The sequence below is a fragment of the Typopeltis vanoorti genome, chromosome 4, assembly GCF_054136105.1.
Source record: "Typopeltis vanoorti isolate ZY-2024b chromosome 4, IOZ_Tvanoo_1.0, whole genome shotgun sequence".
Lineage (NCBI taxonomy): Eukaryota > Metazoa > Arthropoda > Arachnida > Uropygi > Thelyphonidae > Typopeltis > Typopeltis vanoorti.
In genome coordinates, this window is record NC_143552.1 from 41,891,634 (window position 1) to 41,915,856 (window position 24,223).

The following is a 24,223-nucleotide window of genomic DNA, read 5'->3' on the forward strand; positions in this document are numbered from 1 at the left end:
AGTTGTGTATGGGGGTGCAATATCCAGGAAAAGGAAAGTCACTAGTGGAGTGCTTCAAGGGTCTGTTTTAGGGCCATTACTATTTAACTTGTATATTAATGATATTGGCGAAGATTTGGATGGAGATGTTCAGTTGTTTGCAGATGATGCAAAGTTGGGACGAACCATAAAGAGTAGTGAAGATGTTGTGGCCTTGCAAGAAGACTTGAATAAATTGAGTGATTGGGCACGAAAATGGGGATGTGAGTTCAATGTTGCAAAATGTAAGGTTTTAAAATTTGGGAAACAAAGATAGGATGCAGAATTTATGCTTGGTGAGAATATATTGTTGGAGGTAGAGGAAATAAGAGATCTAGGGGTGATAGTGGATAAGGATCTAAAATTGAGGGGGACACATTGCCAAAATTGTGATTACATCACAAAGGTTTCTGGGAATGATGCGGAGGACACTGATGTGTAGAAGTAGGGAGATTCTTGTTCCGTTGTATAAGGTTTGATAAGGCCACACATGGACTATTGTGCCCAGATTTGGTCACTGGGTTTTCAGAAGGATAAAGAGATGTTGGAAAGGGTCCAAAGGCGACTAAGGTAGTTTCTGACCTCTGGAATGCTGAGTATGAGGAAAGATTGAGAAGATGTAATTTGCAGAGTCTGGTGGAGAGGAGCAAGAGGGGAGATATGATAGAGACCTACAAGTTGGTAAGGGGTTGTTATAAGATCAATGGTGGAGAAGTTCTACAGAGAATAGTGAGAGATCAGGGGAAAACTAGAGGTCATCTCTGGAAACTGTATAAAGAGGGTGTGAATAGGGGAGTGAGAGACAGGTTTTTTCGTGCAGAGTTGTGAATGATTGGAATGCCTTGCATGAGAGTGTGGTGTCTGCAAGGAGTTTGAGTGTGTTTAAGACACGGTATGATGAGATGTATGTGTGATAAAAGGACCTCCCAGATGAGTCTTTGACTCCATGAGGTCTTGGGGTAATAATAATAATAACAATAAATAAGCTTTGGCAGTATCAAGGAAGATTGCCTCTGTGTGCTGCTTCCAGTTGAACTCTATGCTGATGTTTTCCACGCCTCCGAGAACTTTTCTTCTGTGGAGTGGTTCTCCTGTAGTCCAAATTATGCATTGCGGATGAGATTTAATTCTTTAGTGACTTTTTGCAGTCTTATTAGTATTGCCATCTCAGCTATTTTTCCTAGGTAGGAAAGCAGGCTGATTGGGTGATAGTTTTGGGGAAGGTATGCTGCTTTTCCTGGTTTTGGGATTAAGATTACATCCACTATTTTCCATCATGCAGGGAAGTAGTGATATCTTAATATTGCATTAATAATAGCAACAATGTACATTACGGCTTTATGTGGCAGCTATTTGATGATTTTGTCAGAAATCCCATCTGGGCCTGGTGTTTTTCTATTTTTAAGTTTGGTGATGATTTTACATACCTTAGCAGGTGATGTCAGTTGGATGGGGTTTATGTACTCTGTGCATTTTAGGGTACAATGTACTCAAGTGTGTACTTTACTGATTAAATCTAGATCAGCATGTGTGTAGTTTGCACTATACTGCTTCTCTAGGCTGTCAGTAAAGGCTTCAACTTTGTCTATGCCATGGTAGACCAGACCACATTCACCATTGGTAAGTGGGAGAGATTTATGATCTTTTTGTACAGCTTTGTTCATTTTCCAAAGCATCTGATTCTCTGTGTTTAAGAACTGAAATTTTGTCTACAATATTGATTTTAATAGTTTTTAAGTTCATATCTAACTTCCTTTTTGGCTGTATTTAGTGCATGTCAGTGTTCTGGGGTCAGCATTTTGTGGTATTGGCACCTTTCTCTATTCTTTTCAGAGATCAGGTTTTTAATCTCATATGGAAATCTTTTATATATATATATATATATATATATATATATACACATACTGATTCCATATATGAGTGAGTTGCAGGTTATAGTTGTTTGGGAATACTTCTTGAGGAAGGCTGTTCCAGAGGACAGAAGTGGATGGAATAAAAGTGGATGAATAGAAGCAGGTTCAGTGTGTTTGCAGTTGCACAATAAAGGGGTGCTGGGCAGCTGCAGCTATTGTATTAACAGGTGTAACAGAAAGTGGAGGAAAAATGGTTTCTAATTCACTAGAGCAGTGATCATGGAAGTACCTGTAGAATAGACACTGAAAACATTGTGCCTGTGAGATAGACGTTGAAGTGTGTAAGAGAGGGATCATCTGTGATCCTAATTGCATGCAGCAAGGATTTTACGGGAAGTTTTAGGTACATCACGCCAAACATGTGAGCAGTATTCTAAATGTGGACAGATTTGGAATTTGTATATAGTGAAGAGTTGGTTGGATAAAATAGGTCTCCTGTTGAATGTAAAATAGGTCTTCAGGTATCCTGCTACAAGGACTGTTTTGTTTGTGTCTAGAATAGCAGTCAAATTAGCTTCCAGTAACTGTTTGGAGAGTTATGTATGGATTATATTTTCAGGGAACCCGCATTTGAACCCCCACTCTCATGATTTCTATGTTGGTAGTGGCAGGATTTACAATTTCACTGTGTTCTGTATTGAGCTTGACAAATATGGTGTGCCACTTCCATGGCATTGGGTCTGTCATTGCAGCATAGAATGTAGTTTCTCAGCTTTGGATTGTCATCTGGTTGTAGGTGTGTTTCATTTACAAGGATTACACCTCATTACTATAATTTGTCAAAAATTCTTGTAGTTCATGCATTTTGTTCCCTAGACCATTGGCATTCCAGAACACAATCTGTAGAGCGTTTGGCCTTCTATGCTTGTTAACCATCGACTAATACAGTAAGGACTGTTTGTGCATGTCTCACAAACTTGTTGGTTTACCCTGGCTGGGGTTTGCTAAACTTGATTAACATTTCACCCAGAGTGGCTGCTATGACTGTAGCCTTGCTGGATATGGTTGGGCATCATGATTGGATTTTTCCTGTGGATTTTGAAGCCATCACCTCTGCGAACAAGTCACATGCTTGGGTGGATTGTTGTGCCACTGAGGGATTATAAGCACTTTGCATGGGTGTCCATGCAGGTGTTGATGGGGCTCTTAGGTGTCCTTTGTTGATTTTTGGCTGGTAAGTATTGCTTGCACCCTCAGTAGTCGATGGGATGTGGTCCACTGCAGATGTGCATTTAGCTTTTTTTGTTTTTGATTTTTCTTCAGGAAGTTGTTGCATAGTTTTCTCTGCATTTAACACAGTGGAATTGGCCTTGCAGCAGCATTGCAAGTGGCTAAATTTTTGACAACAGTGGCATTGTCCAGTTGATGCCTTCCATCATAATGGTTCTAGTTTGACAGCCAGGTCACAAATTGTTTTTAGGTCATAGATTTCTTGATACTGTTTGCTGATTTCAACTGAGACAAGAGGCACTGACCGTTTAATTGCTCAGAGTGTATGGCTAACATTAATATCTGTGGTTTTGGAGGTCTCTTTTGACTTCCTCTGTGGTGACGGATTCTGCTATACTGCACAGTACCACCTTGAAGGTTTTTTTTTAAAATGAACATGTGGTATTGGACGTTTCCATCGTCTAACAATTTACTGAGTGTGCAGTAGCTACTGTCTCTGACTGTATTCGGACCACTCATCCATATTCCTGGCTTTCGGAAAATTTATTTTACGATTTTTTGAGGATTGTGGCCACTTCCAATCATTGCTACCCAGCTCACAAGAAAACAGGAGGAACTCTTTCCTTAAGTTGTTTTGTTTCTACTTTCATGGGGGGATGGTAGTTTTGTTTGATATTAGTTCCTTGTGTTGTATTTTCCTTCTGACTTCACAAAATCCGTCTTGTTCCTCAGCTGTTTCCTGGGTTAAACATGAGACAGATTGTGAGTAGAGTGGGACTCTGGACTGTTGTCAATTATGGGAATAGTTGTTGGCATCTCAAGCTCAACCTGGAGTTGAATGGGCTATTTCATTTGCAAAAAGTCATAAAAACTTCTGAATTGTGCAAACACCTGCTCAACCTCGAACTGAACTTTAAATGGATGTGGTTTAAAGTTCATAATTCATTCATTCATCCATTTAAAGTTCATAAAGTAATCCTAACTTCTAAATTAAGAGAAGAGATAGAAACAAAAAAGAAAAAAAGAAAAGAAGAGAGAAATGAATAAATATAGTAACCAGCTGGTACTTACCTCTGGAGCGGCCTCAAACCCAAAGTCACTCAAGATAGGATGAACAAGTCTCCATGAGTCACAATGAGTTACCTCAATAACAATACCAAGATCAATCCCAAGTCAGAATACCAAGGTAAAATTAATGAAGACTTCATATATTTCTCATATATCAGAAGTGAAAAAGTGTAACACCTTATTATTAAAATATTCTGGATTAGAGCTAGTTGTTGAAAGTTTTTTCACTTGGTTATAAATTAATATACAAACTTAAATTTAGATGCAAAGAAATTATATTCTTGTTTAATCCTTTATTGAAGTGTAAGCAAACAAAGTTTGCACATGAGTTATCTTCATGAGTAGACTACTTATTAGAGGCTAATGACTTCATATAATAAGGTGTTACACCTTTTCACTACTTGTATATGAAAAATATATGACTTCTGCATTAATTCTACCTTGGTATCTCCTCTGAGACTGGCTTCCACTGATGAGACCTCAAAAAGGTTGAAACCAGCCAAGTAATGGCCCTCTCCATAATGCATAACCTTATGCAAGCTTGAAAGGATGTGTGCTTTGCATTATGGAATACTAAGGTGAAGTCATTAGCCTCTATATACAAATAGCTTAGTCATAATACTTGATATGCAAACTTTGTTTACTTAGTTTACTCAAATAAAGAATTGAACAGGAAAATAATTTCTTAGCATCTTTAATTTAATTTATAACCAAGTGAAAAACCTTTAATTGAAAAAAGTTTCTTCACTTGGAAATAAAGTCAAATATAATAGACAATTTTAATCCTATGCACAAACATAAGCGAATGAAGTCTGCAGGTGAAATATCTTCATGAAAAAACTACTTGTACACAGAGGTGAAAAACATAGGCCTAGAGTAGTTAGTATAGGGGGTTTGTTTTAATAATGGTATAAGTTTGCATAATAGTAATAAATACAAACACAGACTTAAACTGTATAAAACTTATTTACTGTAAAATTTTTGCTTGTGTTACATCCATCTTCAATACAGGATTTAGGATAGCAATTAAACAACAACAATCAATTAGCAGGACTGGTTGGCCAAGTGATTAGCATATCCGCTCTCCAGCAAAAAGGCTGCGGGTTCGAATCCTACCCTGGGTATGGATGTTTATGATTGTCTGTGAAAATACTAGTGGTTGGCGGTAGATGGCGTTGGTGAAGATGATGAAAGTAGCTGTATTGGTAGATTGAGTGGTGGAGACAGAGAGTTGTGGAGTAGGTGCCCTCCCTCAATGAGTCTCTGGATTCCCTGGAGGTGTTATGTAATAATAATAATTATACAAAGCAGCAACTTAGTAGCTAATGTAAGAAAACTAAAACGGTCAATAATTTACTAAGTAAGGAAAAAAAATGATACACACATGAATAAATAAAGTTAGAAAAGACTAGCGATTTAAAAAGTACTATCTTGCATAAAAAGGATAGACTTATACCATCAGATCAGTTGAAGTTAGGCAGCCTGCTTAAGCTGGCTGGGGATCCCTGGTGGTAAAATTTACAGCATCCCCTAAAAAAAGTGTTTATATATACATATGCTACAAAGAGAAATAGCGATTCACTATATTCACAAATTGAATCTGCACTCAACTGATTGCAGTGAAAATAGTGTCCAAATTACTATCATCAGTGCCATTTCATATTTATTCATGTTCTTTAACAAAAATGTAGCTTCCACTACATTTTTTTTTCTTCTGAATTTGAAGTGCAGATGTTGAATAAGGATTCGTTTATATGGTTATAACCAATTTTTAATGTCAGTACACCATCTGTTCTTGCTGACTATTTAGTGACAGATAATTTTTACTGTTAAAACATTTTTACACTTCTCCAGCTTTCTATACAAAATCTGCCAGCAATGAGTGAGTGTATGCAGAAAAAAAAGCAAATGATTTTTGCACAAACATAAAATATTGAAGTGCAGCACAACAACCTTGTGCAGCAAAATTGCTGACTAAATTTAAAGAGTGACAGTGCAAGAGATGTAGAAAACACTCAGGCTGTAGTCTTTAATGTGTGCCTGTATTAAGATCGGGGCCCCTTGGCGGCCATCAGGTCCGACACCCACTTGATCCATTTCTGAAGTTAGGACAATGAAGTAAAGTTTCATACATTTCTTTATAAGGTACTTTGTGAGCAAAACAACTTTTATGAAGGCCTCTTTTCTTATTCCGATATGTTTAGTGCAGATAGCATGCTCAGCAAGTCCAGACTGTGCAGGCTCATAATATTTAATATAAGACTTCTTCTAGATGAATAAAGACAAATTCTCCAGTTTGTCCAAAATAGGATAAGCCATAAGAGCAAGGAATCTGGTAGATGCCTGGAAAGCCTAGAGGTGGAAGCTTGTCACTTATGATGGAGCAAAAGGCACAAAAATATTCAGTAGTTTTAAAACGTTCACTATGCATTCAGAAATGCCATAAGGAAGGAAGGAATAGAATTTCAAGGTGGAGAAAATCTCCACCTTTCTCTCTTCTCCTAAGGACAAACTTCTACCTCAAACATTTTTGGGTAGTGATTGGGGAGTTACTTGGGAGATGAAGAGGACACTTTTCATAATGTATAGCAATATACACTTCCTTTTGGTAGTGTGCTGTCATTATGAGATACTAAGGCAACTGATGTGAAGTCAACAGTTTCTATATACTCATGAAGATACTTCACATGCAAACATTGTTTGCTTACAGTATAGGATTAAAACAAGGATATAATTTTTGGTTTATTATAATTACCTTCTAATGAAAATTCCACATGTTTAGTAAGGTTCAATATTTTACTAAACAACACCTAGTTCCAAATCCATTCAAGTACTATCCATCAATCATATATAACTCCTGTTGTCCATTAACTTTACTCTATACATCTGTAAACCACATACCATATTATACCACACACACACACCTCTAATAATGGAATCCCCATAACAACACTCTTGAATCATTCATCATCCCTTTCCCACAGCTATCTTTAATTTCATGTTTCTTCCACAAATTTCCATTCACATCTTTTAGTCCTCTAATTTCATTAGATTTCAGCATATGCCTCATTGTCATCAACTCAGCTTTGGCATAATTGTATCCTCCCCGAGTTTCTAAAACATCTCGATCAACAAGGCCAAACATGGCTGGCTGCCCTTTTCTCAAAAATTATGACTGGAAAACTACCAAATTTGCAGGGGAAGCCAAAATAATTGCTAATTTAGTGTTTAATAACTTATAAGTTCCTATCATGTCTCCTCTTTTCCACCTATCAACTAAACTTTGCAACCTATCCTCATAGGAAGCATTCCAAAGACCTGTCACCAGATTGGTCACTTGTCTCTGAATCCCCCACCACCATGTTCTAATCTCAAGAAACCCAGCTGACTAAATCCGTGCACAGCAGAAAGATGCAGCCCTTTGATAGCTTTGTAAAGAAGGATAATAACCTCCTTATCGGTACACAATAAATAACGGAAAAAACTCACGTAGAAAGATTATTTATTAGTATAATTTTCGCCTGTGTGTCACAGGCATCCTCAGTACATTAAGCTCAAAATTAAACACTAACTGACAATTCCAAAAAGCGCCACCTAAGTAGCTGGTGTAAGATAACTAAAAAGGTCAATAACTTTCCTTAAAAAAAAAAAAAAAAAAAAAAAAAATTAATACAATAAAAAGTTAGGAAAGATTAGCTGATTTGTAAAGTACTATCTCCCATAAAGGGGACAGACGTAAGCCGTCGGATCTGTTTAAGTTAGGAGAATGAAGTAGAGTTTCACATGTTTCTTTATAAAGGCGTTCCATGAGAAACTGACTTTTGTGAAGAACTCTTGTCTTTCTCCAATGAACTCTGTGTCTAGTGAAGATGGCATGTTCAGAAAGTCCAGACTTTTCAGGTTTAAAGTATTCAATATAAGATTGGTGTTCTTCTAGCCGAATAGAGGCAGATCTTCCCGTTTGTCCGAAAATTATACTAATAAATAATCTTTCTACGTGAGTTTTTTCCATTATTTATTGTGTACCGATATGTCTACTCACGGTTTACCTCTTTTAAAACTTAATAACCTCCTTGTCTTTACTTCTTAGCATGTTTTTCCAACATCCATGTAATCCTTTGAACTATTTTGCAAACTTCTGAAATTATGCCATCTGAACTTCAACTCTCTCTGTCCACCATTACCCTTAAGTCCCTAACCTCATCAATTTCCTGAATTCAGTATTATAAATCTGATACACAGTATGTAACCTTTCAACCGAAAGTGCATCACCTTACATTTTGCAACATTAAATTAATAACTATTATCCTATGCCTACAAAGCCAATTTATTTAAATTATCCTGCACGATATCTACATCTCCTTTATCAACTACTGCTTCCCCAGTTTTGCATTATCATCAGCAAACAACTGAATATCACCCCACCACCACTGTTAAATCTTTCTCTATATCATTAACATGCAAATTGAAGAGTAGTGGCCCTAGAACAGAACCCAGAGGCACTCCACTAGTCACTCTCATTCTCCGAGATTCCACTCCACCATATAGTACTCTTTGGTATCTGTCTGTCAGCCACCTTCCTGTATCCAGTCCATGTTATCAGCTTCATATTCACTCCCATTTGCTCCAACGTTTGTAATATTTTCCATGCAGTATTCTGTGAAATACCTTTGAAAAGTGCAGCAGTATCATGGTGTAGCCATTTCCCTTATTTAATTCTGCTGTCACTCTATTATAAAATATGAGTAAATTACTAACAGAACCTATTACAAAGTCATTCTGTCCACTAGACAATATTGCATTCCTATCCACCTGCTGCTGGATTTTACCTTTAACCAACTTTTCCATGCTAATCTACCATTGCACAGGATTCACATCTTCTTGTGGACTGCCTGGTCTATAACAGCAACCAACAATGTATTTGTCCTATTGGCCTCTATCTTGCACCTGATAACCTCAAATGAATGATCCCCCCCCCCAACACACACAACTATTCCCTCTATACTCCCTGAAACAATACCCCCTTTACATTCCATCCCTGCAACTATATCATTTTCTATCAACTAGTTCTCATTGATGCCTATAATTCTTGGCGGACCAATATGATAAATTCCTTCCATTATTTCTGATAATTCTGGTATTCATATACATGCTTTTGAATATTACTTTGGACTCACAGTTACCCTTGTGTCCTTACCAATCCATTTCAATTCAAAACCTATAAAAGTGCATTCAGCATAATCATTTCTGTATGACACTCATTTGTCTCAGGAGTAGTTGAACCCATGTTTGACTGCATCTCCCTTTTCCCCCATTGCTTCCAACCTCTCACTGATCAACTCTCTTCAAACATCAAACTCCAAAACCATTCAAATAAGGTTCATCAGGTATATACACAAGCTTTTAGCTATCAAATTCACTCTGTACATCTAGAAACTGCACACCATTCCTCTTGCACGATCTTCTCATTGACTCTTTAGCAATCATGGCCCTTCTTCTCAATTCAGTCCTGTCATACTGAGGGAAGACACAATCTTTACTTTCTCGTTTATTATTAAACATCCATGGAGTTCAAAGACTATCCCCCCCCCCAACTTCAAACTGTGTCTTACACTTATTCATTGTGTCTGAACTCATCACGCTCTCAGTCAATGCATTTCAGTATTTACAACTCCCCAAGCAAAAAAACCTGCTTCTCACTCTGCTCATGCCTTCTTAAGACACAAATATGATCTACTCCTGTGTTCCTCCACACAATAAACAATATCTTGTGCATTTTTCTTCTTCTTCTACATCAGCCCTGTTTCTGTCCATCACTGGATAAAGGCCTTCTCCAGACACATTTCATTCTATCTCTTCTTGAGCTCAGCAATACCACTTTATCTCTTTAATCACATTATCCCAACATCTTTGGGCTTCCTATAGATCTCTTTCCAACTCTAGGATACCAATCAGATGTCTGTTTTTAAGTGATATGTGACTTTTTGCAATATTACTGTACTTGCTGATTGCCACTTGGATCTTTTAATGGCTGTTATAATTGTTCTTGCCCTGGTCAGAGCACTAACCCACGTACCGACACTTTGAACAAGCAGCATTTCTTCATTTTTATTCAACGTACTGATGTTCATGTTTTACTTCTATATGCCATAACTGGATGTATATAACTGTTGAAAATTTTCATTTAAGACAGATTGGGATGTCCCCTTTAACTTTATCATGATATTTTTCAAAGGCTACCCAGCCAAGTCGAATTCTTCATATAACTTCTTCAGCATCTCTCTCTCTCTCTCTCTCTCTACTGTGATCTTTTCCTAGGTAAGCATACAACATTACTATATCAATGTCCTGGCCATCTGTACTAGCTTTTTTTTGTTTTGGTTTGGTTATGTATTTATTATAAACTATTTTAGTTTTGTTTATTCTTTAATAAACAAATAATAAACAAATTCTTTAATATACTTTCTTTTTACATTCTGCATTCAATTCATTGATTATCTCTTGAAATTATTCTGCTGAGCTGTCTGAAACAGCAGTTCCCAAACTTTTTTTTTTTTTTGGTTCATAGTCCTTAGTGTCTTGGTAATTTTTTTTTTTCATGGCACCTCTAGGCCAAAAGAAATACCTAACAATTGATAATAATATAATAGTGGCACTAGTCAGCCACCTCTCTTCACCACATGCCATGAATAATTAGTGATAGTCTTGGACCAGCTGTCACTGATTGGCAACTGGTGGACAATGAGCTGTCCCCCTGTCTGCAAAAGTTAGATAGGACTAAAACGGCTCACCTACTCCCTATAAGGGAATAAAAAGGCATTAGCGGATATTTCTTCATATTAATAATAAGTCAAATATGGTTGGATGAGGATGATATTCGGACAGGAATAGAGATGGAGGGGTATGTAGTTTTTCATGAAGATAGACAGAGAAGAAGGGAAGGAGTGATATTGATAATAGAGGAGGAGGAGCTGTGCCCATCCAAGGTAGAGATGCAAGGAACAAATAGTGACAGTGGTTTTGAATAGTGTGAGGTGTAGGTGGATAGGATAAAATGTTTATTATGATGTTGCTATAGATCTGGTAATATGGAAGATAGTGAGAAGTATAGGCAAAGTGGTCTGGCTAATAGGTAAAAGTACCCTGATTTGCTGACACTGCTGCTCATGCTACATGAGCAGCAGTGTCAGCAAATGAGGCAAACAAGAAATCCTAGGGAGATTTTTTAATATGTGGCAGTAGAAGAAAGAATGACATTGGTCAGTGCTAACAGTAAAATGATAACCACTGAAAAGTATATAGTAGAGATGGTAAATGAGCAATTCATTAACATATTCCATCCTTGTGAATGTAACGTAATGCAAAACTTGAGAGCAGTGGAAAGAGCCATGATAGTGAGTGAGCAGGACATATATGAGGAATTGAGTAAACCTGATGTGAATAAGGCTATTGGACTTGATGCCCTATCGCCATGTGTCTTGAGAGAATGTTCCAGGGAGTTGAGAGCTTTAACTTATGAGTATTAGACCAGCCCAAGTTCCAAAAGAGTTGAAAGAGGGGAAATTGTTCCACTTAATAAAGGAGATGATAAGATTAAGGTTTCAAATTACAGGCTAATCTGCTTATCTCAGCACACAATTCTCTTTGATGGACAGCATGGGTATGCTAAAGGAAGATTGTGTTTTAGTAATTTACTTACTTATTATAACAAGGTGACAAATGCATTGGATAAGAATGCATATACAGTAATATATTTTGATTTTGCAAAGGACTTCGATAGATTGCCACACGACAAGCTGGTAATTAAATTGGAACAGTTGGGGTCGGATGGTAGATCAGTACAGTGGATTGGAGATTGGCTGTCTGATAGGTATCAACAAGTTATTTATGGGAAAGTAATATCTCAGAAGAGGAAGGTCACTGGTGGTCTTCCCAGAGGTCAGTTTTGGGGCCATTGCTGTTTAATTTGTATGTAAATGAAATTGGGAAGGACTTGAATAGTGATAAACATTTTTTTTGTTGATTATAAAAAGTTGGATAGAGCTATGAGAAGTAGAATGGATGCTTTAGCCTTGCAAAAGGACTTGAATAGACTAGGGAAACAGGCAAGTGAGTGGGGAATACCAATTCAATATAACAAATGTAAAGTTTTAAATTTTAGGAAGCAAAGATGGATGCAGAGTATAAGATTGGTATAAGATGTGTTAGAGGAGATGGAGGAGACAAAAGATCTGGAGAAGGTTGTGGATAGGAACCTGAAATTTCAGGGACATTATGATAAAATTGAAAGAGCAGCACAGTGGATTATGACAATGATGCAGAAAACACTGAGATGAACTAAAGATGCAATGATTTCATTGTACAAGGCTTTGATCACACTGCATATGGATTACTATGCACAGATTTGGCTTCCTGGTTTGCTAAAGGATGAAGAGATGTTCAAGAGGATTGACTAAGGTGGTTTTGGGTCTCTGGAATGTTGAGTATGAGGATAGATTGAGAGAATGCAAATTCAGAGCTTTGGATAGAAGGAGGGAAGACATGATTGAGACATATAAGTTGGTAAGGGGTAATTACCAGATTAATGTGGATGAGATTTTCATAGAAGGGCTGGAGACAGGGGAAGAACAAGAAGCCAGTGTGAGCAAGGGGGGGTAGGTTTTTTGCATAGCAAGCATTAGGTGATTGGAATGTAATGTAATGTCTGAAAGCATGGTGAGTGCAAAGACAGTGTATGTGAGAGAGTGGGACCTTCCACAATGAGTCTATCAACTCCATGGAGGTCTGATGATGATAATATCTAAATCATTATCCTTTAGGATAACTGTTTTCCTCCATCTAACTTCATGTAGGGTGTCAAGCATGGTCTATTAATCCACTTTTTCCATATCGGTTCATAATTAAATAATTCTGGTATTGTTCTATCCATTTTGTTACAGATCTGTGGACTGTCCACAATACAAAGTGTATACTGGCAACATGTCCTATACACTGAGTACTAATAACCAATGAACTTTGTCATTTGCAAAACAAATAAGGGAAGCTAGTTTTAATATTGGTTTATAAGCATGCAGCTAGTATTTACTGAATATTTTTTTACATTTTTTCAGATAATCCTTTAATATAATAGTATTTTAGTTTAATATAGTAGAACAAGAGGCCATCCCTGGAAACTGTACAAGAAAGGTGTGAGAAGTTTCTTTGCATGGAGAGTGGTTGGTGAATGGAATGTATTGCCTGAATGTGTGTAGTGAATTTAGACACACTGAAACAGTTAAAGGCACAGTTGGATGTGCTTTGGGTGTGATAGTATGTTTCATCCATGATAAGTCTCTGACTCCATGGAGATCAGATGTTAAAAAAAATAATAATAATAATAGTAATAGGGAATTACTACTGTATTAGACAGTCTGGAAAATCTTCAGCAAAATGGAGAGAAGAACACCAGAATGACATATTTTTTTTTTGTTTATTAACAGAACAAGCCTTATAAATTCAAAGAAATATACAAACTTGTCCACAGCAGGCTTTCACAAACACCCTTTCCAAGGTGGGACTCAAATCTATAACCCATTGGTTGGAGAGCAGGTATGCTCTCCACTCAGCAAACCAGGTTGGCAATAAGAACCAAGAGCAACCAGTGTTCCCAGGTGGCTGCTCTCCCAAGTACTAACTGAGCTCAACATTGCTTAATTTCAGTGATCAGACAAGAACTGGTATATTCAGCATGATCTGGCTGCTTATGAACTAATATGGACAAAGTGGATTAGTAGGCTATGTCCTTGATACTACATGCAGTTAAACAGAGAAAAATTGTTACCCTAAAAAGACTGCGATTCACAAGTAACTGAATATTATGGGAATATGCCAATGCTTTACAGAACATTCCTAACCTAAACAAATATGGGTGTTTTTTTTAAACTTCCAAATATCTAAAACTTTAATTTTGCATTTAAATCAGCCAAACAGCTGGCCACCTTTGGCTATGCCCAAAAGACACAGCCAAAATATTTGAATGGTTGATTGATATTCTGTTTTTATGCAAATTATTTTATTTACCATGTTATCTTTATCCTCAACAATTCCTCAGTTACTTCTTGCTTTTAGCTTCAGCAGTCAGCCCATTGTTTCCTTGGTCTACCAATTGGTCTGTTTGTATTTGATTTACTGTCTTTTGCTACTTTTAGCTATTCTTTTTAGATCCATTCTATGAATACGTTTATTCCATTCTGATTTTCTATTTTTTTATCCAATCATTTGTGGATTGTCAGAGGACATTCTTTATTCATCTTTTTCATTTTTTATTCTATCAAATTTTGTTTTATTAACTTTTTTGTTTTCACAGTTTAATTTCATATATACTGTTTATCTGTTGTATTTACAATTTCTATTCTTGTTTCACATGTAAGTAAATACTGGTTGGACTACTGATTTATATAATCTTACTTTTGTTTCTTTTGTTAGATTTTTATTTTATTTTGCCAATTTTTTATTTCTGTGTTGTTAATAAATCATTAATGTTTTTTATTAACATGTATGACCAATATGCATAAGTTTAAATAAGTGCAAAAGTTCTTCAATTTCTCAAAACTGTGTTACCAAATCTATGTGCAGTCCATATTACATCTTGTTTGAGAATTTGTACAGTAGAACTATAACCTTTTTACTTCTACATGTCAATAACCTCCTCATCCCGTGATGTATGCACCTCACCATTCTAATAATGTGTTACCTAAATTTCAGGTCCCTATCTACCATCTCCCTTACCTTCAATATATCCCCACCAACTGTATATACAATTACCCATCATTGCCATCCAAATTTCAAAACCTAACACTTGTAACATTGAATTGATTACTCACTTATATGCCCATCATATTCTAAGAGCCACAGTATGTCTCAATCTGCCTGGTATTTTCTAATTTTGCAAACAACTTCGTATCTCCATTTAAAATTCTCTCAATATTATTAATATAAAGGTCAACAATAATGGCTCTAAAACAGATTCCTATGGCACTAGACACTAAAATGCTGGTCTCCCATACAAACTTGATGATACCTATCACACAACCAATCTACTTCCAAACTCATCTGCCCCAATTTAAATACCAACCTGTCATATAGCAATCTATCAAAAGCTTAGGCAAAATCTAAATACCCTACTATATGTGCATCTTCTTTATCCAATACATCTATTAGCCTATTCCAGTACTAAATTGATGAAATATGACTTCTCCTTTATCAACTTGTGAAATTTTACCGTCATAAAAATTCTGCTGTTATCAACAGGATCCAGAGGCGAGTGACCAAGATGATAGCAGGTCTACGGAATGAACCTTATGAGAACAGGTTAAAGATTTGTGGGTTGCAGAAATTGGTTGATAGGCAGAAAAGGAGTGATATGATTGAGACATTCAAATTACTGAAGGGTTTCTATAAGATTAATTCTGAGGATATTTTTCAGAACAGGACTGGTGGTGGGAGGACTAGGGGCCATCCATGGAAACTGGGCAAGAGTGTGGTTAGCAAGGGTGTTAGAACTAGGTTTTTTACTTGGAGAGTGGTGAATGAGTGGAATAAGCTGGCAGAGTCTATTGTAGGTGCCATGACTGTGAATGAGTTCAAGGCAAAGTATGATAGATACTGTGTGGATGTTGAATAGTTGTTCTTGACATGATGTTTAGGCCTCCCTCGATGAGTCTAAGGACTCCTTGGAGATGCCCGTAATAATAATAATAATATTTCACTGGAGTATAAATATTCTTAACTCTTGCAGTCCAATTTGATGCACAAATTACCAATTTTGTACCAGAGAAAGAAGTTTCTTCTACTACTTCACAAACAACATATCTATGTAGTGCTTTTCATGTTAAGCCACTTTAAATTCCAAAATTTACTAATTCCATCACTTTTTTTCCAGTAGGATAACAAATAGATCTGATATCCTTAAGACAGAAGACGAAACTTTTCATTCAGCGTTTCCTCGAACATTGAATTAGAATGTCAATTCCAAATATCTTCTTTTATTTTCTAAACACTTGCTTACAGTTTCAACTCTTCCAGTTTTCACAGTGCTACGATTCCTTTTCAGAATCTTCTATTAATATCCTCCTGACTTTTTCTTAAAAACTTGCTAAGAACAAAAATCTCTAGCTGCCATTCTCAAATTTCTTTCTCTCTGTCTCTTGTTTTCCTCGGTATCCAGAGAGTTCATTGAAAAGGCAATTCATCGAATGAACAATTCATCGAACGACAATTCATCGCAAATGCAATTCATCGAAAAAACAGTTCACCGAAAATTTTAAATTTTCGAAAATGTTATGAGAAAATTGATCCATTTAGAACAAAACCTGAACTGTGAATAAGGAGATTACAATGCTACTTTCATAGGGAAAAATTATAGAATAATATGGTTTCTTATAGTCTTTCTTGTCCGATAACTATTTCATGTCTGTTCATGGGACTGATTTGCCTGTTTCCGGAAGAAAAGCCCAGCCGTATCTATATTATGCCAGCTAACTTACCTTGGACTGATAAAAATTATGCGTAAATGGGATCCAACTACCCAGGTCTTTCTAACTAAACGGCTTCGTTTTTACCGATTGAACTATGTGGGCTTCATTATTATTATTGTTGCTAGTAGTAATAAGCAACTTCAATATGAGATAAATTATTATGGGATAAATTTTACTAAGATTCACTGTTTGAAACTTTTACAAGAAAATGTTGAACGGTTGTTCCAGTTTTCAGTTCAGCTATATTCGGGGTGACAAAGAAATAATGTGTCCAAATTATGTATTACAATAACTCTCTGACTTAAATGACTTAGTAGAAGCTGTCTGCATGGTTCAATTTTTGTTCTAAATGTATTACTTTTACCATAACATTATCAAAAATTTAAAATTTTCGGTGAATTGTTTTTCGATGAATTGCATTTTCCACGAATTGTCTTTCGATGAATTGATCATTCGATGAATTGCCTTTTCAATGAATTGTCTTTCAATGAATTTTCCTGTAACCGTTTTCCTCCATTTCCCCAGATACAGAATGCTCTATCTGTCAGCTATCAATCACCCATCAAACTCCTCAGTGAACATGCACACTCCACGTTCATGGCAAGTTATGTATAATGGCTAACATGTTTTCTCATTAGTGACAAAGAAAATGTCTTTACAAAACACAAACAACATCTCAACACTTAACAATTTTAAATTACTAAAACAAGATTGAAAGTAACACAACTATCAGAATCTATAAGTACATCAAAATTTCAAATGCTTTATATTTCGATTTGACAATAATAATATCATAACAGGTGCACCATATGTAAAAAGATTCATAATTATAAATTATGATTATTTTTACATCACGATGCTTATAGTATACTCTCTGTCTCTCTTCAGTCCCACTTTCCTTTCAAATCTTTTACCTTTCATAAATAATTCATTTTACATGAACTACTATATATCTAGCAAAAATCCCTCATGTTACATTCACTTAACATGAGGGATTTTAACATCTTAGCTGCTGTTGCCCTATTGCACAATGGTGCCATATTGACCAATATACAACTATGCAATATACAGTAATAAGCAATTTTCTAAACTAAACAAGCACACATCTTAATCCCACACTCTTAAAAACAGACTCTATTGCTGATGAACCTAACAGTATTAATTACTTAAGAAAAATTACTCATCTTTCTGAAGTGTGTTAGACGATGACCACTAAATTAAAACCACATCATATTAAAACAAATTTTTAAAAAATTGTATGTTTCAGCAAATGAAAATATCAAACATAAGATAGTTATAGTCACAGACCTCTACTTATTAGCTATGGAACTAAGTGCTTTTGAACTAATGAAATCTATATTCCAGATTGAGTGAAATGTCTTCATATCCAGATGTTTTAGAATTACTATAAAGTTTTAATTACCTCTATAAAAGTACAAGTTATACTTGCCTTTGCTATCAACTACTGCTAGCTCGCTTGCATCTTTTTTAGGATGAATGTCATTTGGAAGTGACAAGCGTTGAGGTATAGGTATATCTGGAACTAACTGGTGCATTCGAAGACGTCTGCAATATATGGATGCTGCCTCTGGTTCTAAGGAAATTAATAGCCGCTCTGGATGCTCTGAAGAAGCAATACCTGCCTAGAAATCAAGTGGTTATAGTTTAAATTATTTTTACAAGTATAAATTATTAATTAGTTTAAATTATGGTTCTTATACTGTTGACTGGTATAATTAATATTTTATACTTAAGGCTGGTTTTTGTTCATGATTATGTCAAGGCTATTAAAGCCATATAATCTCTGTCAATTGTATGTTCTTCAACCAGTGTCTATGTTTTGTAGGAGGCATTTTTCAGGAGGGGGGGAAACCCTTCCCATCTCCATTTGGGACTTGAAAAGGTTGACAAAACGTTCCTTCATGGTATCTGTATCTAGAGATCTTCCCAACCAAGGGCAAGTGTCACTCTTCAAGAGTACTACAGAGCCATACATTAAAACTGGTATAATGGCAAAAAGCCAATTTTTTATCCAAGTGTAAGCAAAACAAAGTTTGCGTCTGAAATATAATCAAGACTGGGGAAACTCGTATATAGAAGCTAATGATTTCACATCACTTGCCTTAGTATCCCATAATGCAAAGCACATATCCTTATGGGTATGTATAATGCTATGCATTATGAGAAGGGCCACTACCCAGACTGGTTTCAATATTTATTGGAGTCTCGTCAGTGGGAGCCAGACCCAGAGGTGAAGTAATGCCAAAGTCATATATGAGTAGCCACAAGGTGTCACAACTTATTATTAAAACACTCTGGATTAGAGATGGTTGTTGGAAGTTTTTTCACTTGGTTATACTATAAATTAAAGATACCAAGAAATTATATACTTGGTTTAATTCTTTATCCAAGTGTAAGCAAAACAGAGTTTGCCTCTAAAATATAATCAGGACTGGGACAACTTGTATACAGAAGCTAATGACTTCACATCACTTGCCTTAGCATCCCATAATGCAAAGCACATATCCTTATGGGTATGTATAATGCTACGCATTATGGGAAGAGTCACTACCCACACTGGTTTCAATCTTCATTGAGGTCTCGTCAGAGCCAGACCCAGAGGTGATACTTAGGCTGAAGTAATGCCAAAGTCATAGCTTCTATAGCCGAAGCCGAAGTCATTAGCTTCTATATACAAGTTGACCCATTCCTGATTATATTTCAGGTGCAAACTTTTTTTTTGCTTACACTTGGATAAATGATTAAACCAAGTTTATAATTTATTGGTATCCTTAATGTATAGTATAACCAAGTGAAAAAACTTCCAACAACTATCTCTAATCCAGAGTATTTGAATAATAAGGTGTGACACCTTTTGACTACTTGTATATAGAAATATGACTTTGGCATTACTTCAACTTTGGTATCACCTTCCAAAGTCATAGCTCAGCTCTACCCATTGATCAACCGCAAGAGCAAATTGAACCTACATAATAAATTGCTTCTTTACCAGATGGTAATACGTCCAGTCATTACCTACGCCTCACCAGCATGGAGTCACATTTCAAGATCAAACATTTCAAAATTACAGAGAATCCAAAACAAATGCCTTAGGATGATCCTGGATGCACCGTGGTTCATCAGAAATTCACAAATTCACCGAGAAACCGGCACTCCATACATCTCCTCTCTTCTTCGTGATCTTGCAGAAAAATTCTTCGTGAAGTCTAGTTCACATTCAAACCCACTAATCGTGCAAGCTGTCAATTACAATGAGACTGATTACTACAAACACAAAAGACCGAAGGCTATTCTTCTCTCAACTGATCATAGCTAACACTACTGCCCTCAGAGGGCGAGCTTAATTGCTCACAAATCTCCCATTCCCAAATAACTCTCATTACAGATAAAGGGGAATATGAAAAGCACTTGTGCTTCACCCATCCTGTCAGTAACGTCAATGGTCAATGGTCTTTGGTATCACCTCTGGGTCTGGCTGCCACTGATGTGCTTTTCTGCTGAAGTAGTTGTGGCAATGCTGTACCCAATGAAGTTTTAACTAAGGCTTGGCTATTGCTGCTTCTGGATCTGGCTCTCACGGATGTGGTTTTGCGCAGAAGGGGCCATGCTTTTCCTGAGATATGAGTGGCTCTGCTTGGGGGTAGGGTTTTGCCTGTCTCTGAGTGGAGCCACCACTGAGATTATGGTTCTGCTCAGTGGTGGGGAGAGCCAATGCTGAGTTAAAGGATATGTGCTTGGCATTGTTGGATACTAAGGCAAGTGATGTGAAATCATTAGATTCTATATATGAGTTGCCCCAGTCCTGATTATATTTCAGGTGCAAACTTTGTTTTGCTTATACTGGATTAAACCAAGTATATAATTCTTGGTATCTTTAATTTATAGTATAACCAAGTGAAAAAACTTCCAACAAGACAATTTTTAAACATGCTATAATACAAAAAATAAAAAAAAGAGGAAGAAGGAAATGTGAAAAAATATGACAAGATAAGCAAAAAGTTTTTAACTTCTGCAATTTTATATTTAGGGACTTCTGAGAAATTCCTTATTATTAGGAGTGTGGAAAGGTATTACTCATAAAAAGAAGCAAGGATTAATAAGTTTTACTGCATCTTGTATTAATTTAAATCCTCTTCAAATTATTTCATGGCATTATTTCCCTCTTACTTTCCTCATATCAGAATTCATATATCAACATCATATTACTTTCAAAATAGTATAACCACACCTGAAGAATAAAAGAAATAATTTATTGAGTTACTAATCTTTTGGTAGATTTCAATCTACTAAAAAATTGAATCTTTCAATCTACCAAAGGCACAGCACTTAATGTCCTATCCCAGTGCCCTAGGGGCTGCATTCAGTTAATTCATGAATAAATATTGCTTTCCCCAGTTTTAATTTAAATTAGAACTAGGGAAAGTTTTAATTTAAACTGAGGAGAGCAATAATTAATATAAAGGTGATTGAGAGATCTTACAGAGTGATTTAACCACCTCACTGCCTTAAAATATATACACATTAATGAATGCAGTGTCCGTTAAAATTAAAATAGCATTTGTATACCATTGAAGTAATATGGATAGGAAGCATAAATTATTTAATATATTTCATCCATGTGGCATCAGTCAGTTTAACCTAGGTTAAACTGACTGACAGTGTAGTCAAAAGATATTGATTGCTGGTTTGTGCATATTGCAAAAAATGAACAAAATATCTCAAATATCTCAAAATGATAAAAAAAAAAAAAAAAAGAAAGAGATAATAATTTCCTTATCTCTGTTTGTTAGTGTGCTCTTCAACTTGGATGTTGAGCACACTAACAAACAGAGATAAGGAGATTATTACTGGCATGATCATATCTGGACTACTGTGCAAAAATCGTTGTTTGGGATTTTCTGAGGATGTTAAGTGTTGAAAAGAATCCAGACATTTATAATCAAAGTGCTCCCTTTGAAGACAGCTGAAGGTTTGGGGATTATGAAGTTTATTTAAGGACAGATTTACAAAATGCATCCTCAACTAAAATTTACCAGATGTTCTCAACTAAAAATATATAAAGTTTGGTTCAAGACAATGTTGAAAAACAGAAAAGAGGAGATTACTTTTTACTTTAGAGAATTTATTTTATTAGATGTTGTCTAAATCTTCACTGTAACTTATTTATTGTTCAATAGTTAAAATTATTAATTTTTTCAATTAGTTTGTTGTCTATAATTATTTGACTCTGAATGAGTATTCTTCAACTGAATACTACAGTTTTAATTTAGTTTCAGTATAGTAAAATTATGAGTACTACTACTACCATATTGGAGTAATAACTGTAATTTAAAATAAACTAAAATCATCCTGTTAATTTGGTCATTCACCTCTGAATCCTATCCACCACTTCCATATCCTTAAAGAAACCCAAGCAACCAGATATGTTCACCCCTACTTGTCATTGTGTTTCTGGTTATCCAAGTGATCCCATTAACAATTATGTCCACTTTTGCAATATGTCCTTTGAACTCCAACTTTGTCCAGTTTTTTGAAGTCCATTTCTCTATACACTGCTGTCAGCAGAATGCCAGAGTGATTTATGAACTTTTTCTTTTTCAGCTAATAACCACATATTGGGATCCAGGATATTGTTATAAAAATAAGTTAACTTAAAAATTGAAGAGACTGAGTGAGAGACAAAGTAAATTCAAATTGATATCTTTATCTACAAACAAATAAAATTAGTGCAGATTATGGTATTGTAGTAACTGTGTGTGTGGGTGGGTGAGAGAGAGAGAGATTTGCAAACACTATATACAGATTTAAATTACAAAGAAAACGTATAATCTAAACATAAAGAATATAAACATCACACAAGATGTGTTCCTACTTTTCCCTCTTCAAGATTACAGGATTTGATTGAAAACACACAAATAAAAGCAGGAAGATGGTTTAATGTAAAATCTGGTGTGAGACAAGGATGTACATTATCCCCTCTGTTATTCATTATCTATATGGATCACATGATGAAGGAAAGTGGTATTAAACATGATATCAAAATTGGAGATGTTAATGTCAGCTCTTTGCTTTATGCAGATGATGTTATACTTCTAAATAAATCCGCTACAAGTCTGCAAAATTCTCTGACTAAATCTAATAGCTGTTGTAATAGATATGGTATGAAGGTCAGCAATAAAAAGACAAAGACAATGAAAATAGGAAGAATCGTTGAAAATATCAACTGCATTGTGGACGGAGAACCTGTGGAACTAGTAAAACATTTCACCTACTTAGGCATGATTTTTAGTGAAGATGGTAAATTGAACATGGAAATAGACAACAGAATCAGCAAAGCTGGTATGGTAGGAAGTCAACTGAATAAATTCATATGGAATAAGAGAGAAATTAGTCAGAACACTAAATTAGCTGTATACAAGACAGTGTTCAAACCAGTTTTAACTTATGGATCTGAGAGCTGGGTCAAAAGTAAAACACTTGACCAAAGACTAGACACCGCAGATATGAGAGTCCTGTGAAAGATTAGAGGCGTGAACAGATGGCATCAATGGCAATATCATATTAAAAATGAGGATATTAGGAAAGAACTTGACATTGTCAGCATCCAGGAATGCGTTAGCAGAGCTAATCTCAGGTGGTATGGTCACTTAGACAGAATGGGCAAAGAAAGATTAGCAAAACAAGTGTTCACTGCCAGGTTAGCAGCAAAACGACCCAGAGGAAGACCAAGATATAGGTGGATTGATACGGTACAAAGTGCCTTAGACGATAGAAATATAAGATCTGATAATGTTGGAGTCTTGACAAGTAACAGACTGATTTGGAGGAAAATTGTAGATAGGAAGTTGGTAATGATGTAATTTTTTTCATGTTGTACTATCATATCCTGTACACCCCTTGAGGGTACATGGCAGGAATTTGATGATGATGATGATGAAATAAAAGCAGTTAACTCCAAATTTAACAAACAGTGTCTTTCTCAACAGTAGCCATTAAAATCTAATCAATTAACTCATGCCTGTTTTTATTTCTTTGAAAACAAAAACAAAACAAAAAATTATGCACATAAGATAATATTTCTTCTTTCATGTCTTCTTTAACATATCAGTTGGTTTTCTGTTTCCTTGTAACACAAAGAATTTTAAAGTTTTCTTTTTCTTCTGGAAACTTCTTCCTCATCCTTAAGCACAAAAAAGTTCATCTCTTCCATGTTCAAAATTTTAAACTAGAATATCCACCTTTTTTTGACTTGAAAAACGTCCTTTTCTTTACACTATATTTCTCCTCTCAACTGCCAACTTTCAGAAAGTATTCTGTTTTAATCAAGAACTGTTGTTGTTGTTGCCCCCCCCCTCTCTCTCTCTCTCTCCCTCACTATATCAAACTTACTATTTAAAATACAAACTTTGTGCAAGCACAATACTGCCTGATGATGCAAATAACATGGCAGTGAAATGAAAGTCAAATCATCGCTTGTTGTGTAAACATGACTACAGTTCTTTACTGATGTAGAACTTC

The 24,223-nt window shown here is 35.7% G+C and overlaps 1 protein-coding gene across 1 annotated transcript in view; it reads right to left on the reverse strand.

Annotated features, from left to right (window-relative positions):
* LOC150107255 (heat shock 70 kDa protein 12A-like) overlaps positions 1-24,223 on the reverse strand; it is a 147,277-nt gene that overhangs the window by 34,627 nt on the left and 88,427 nt on the right. Inside the window, exon 6 of the mRNA XM_090391760.1 lies at positions 18,135-18,327. Within this exon, the coding sequence (XP_090247886.1) occupies positions 18,135-18,327 (193 nt within the window). The remainder of the gene's footprint in view (positions 1-18,134; positions 18,328-24,223) is intronic.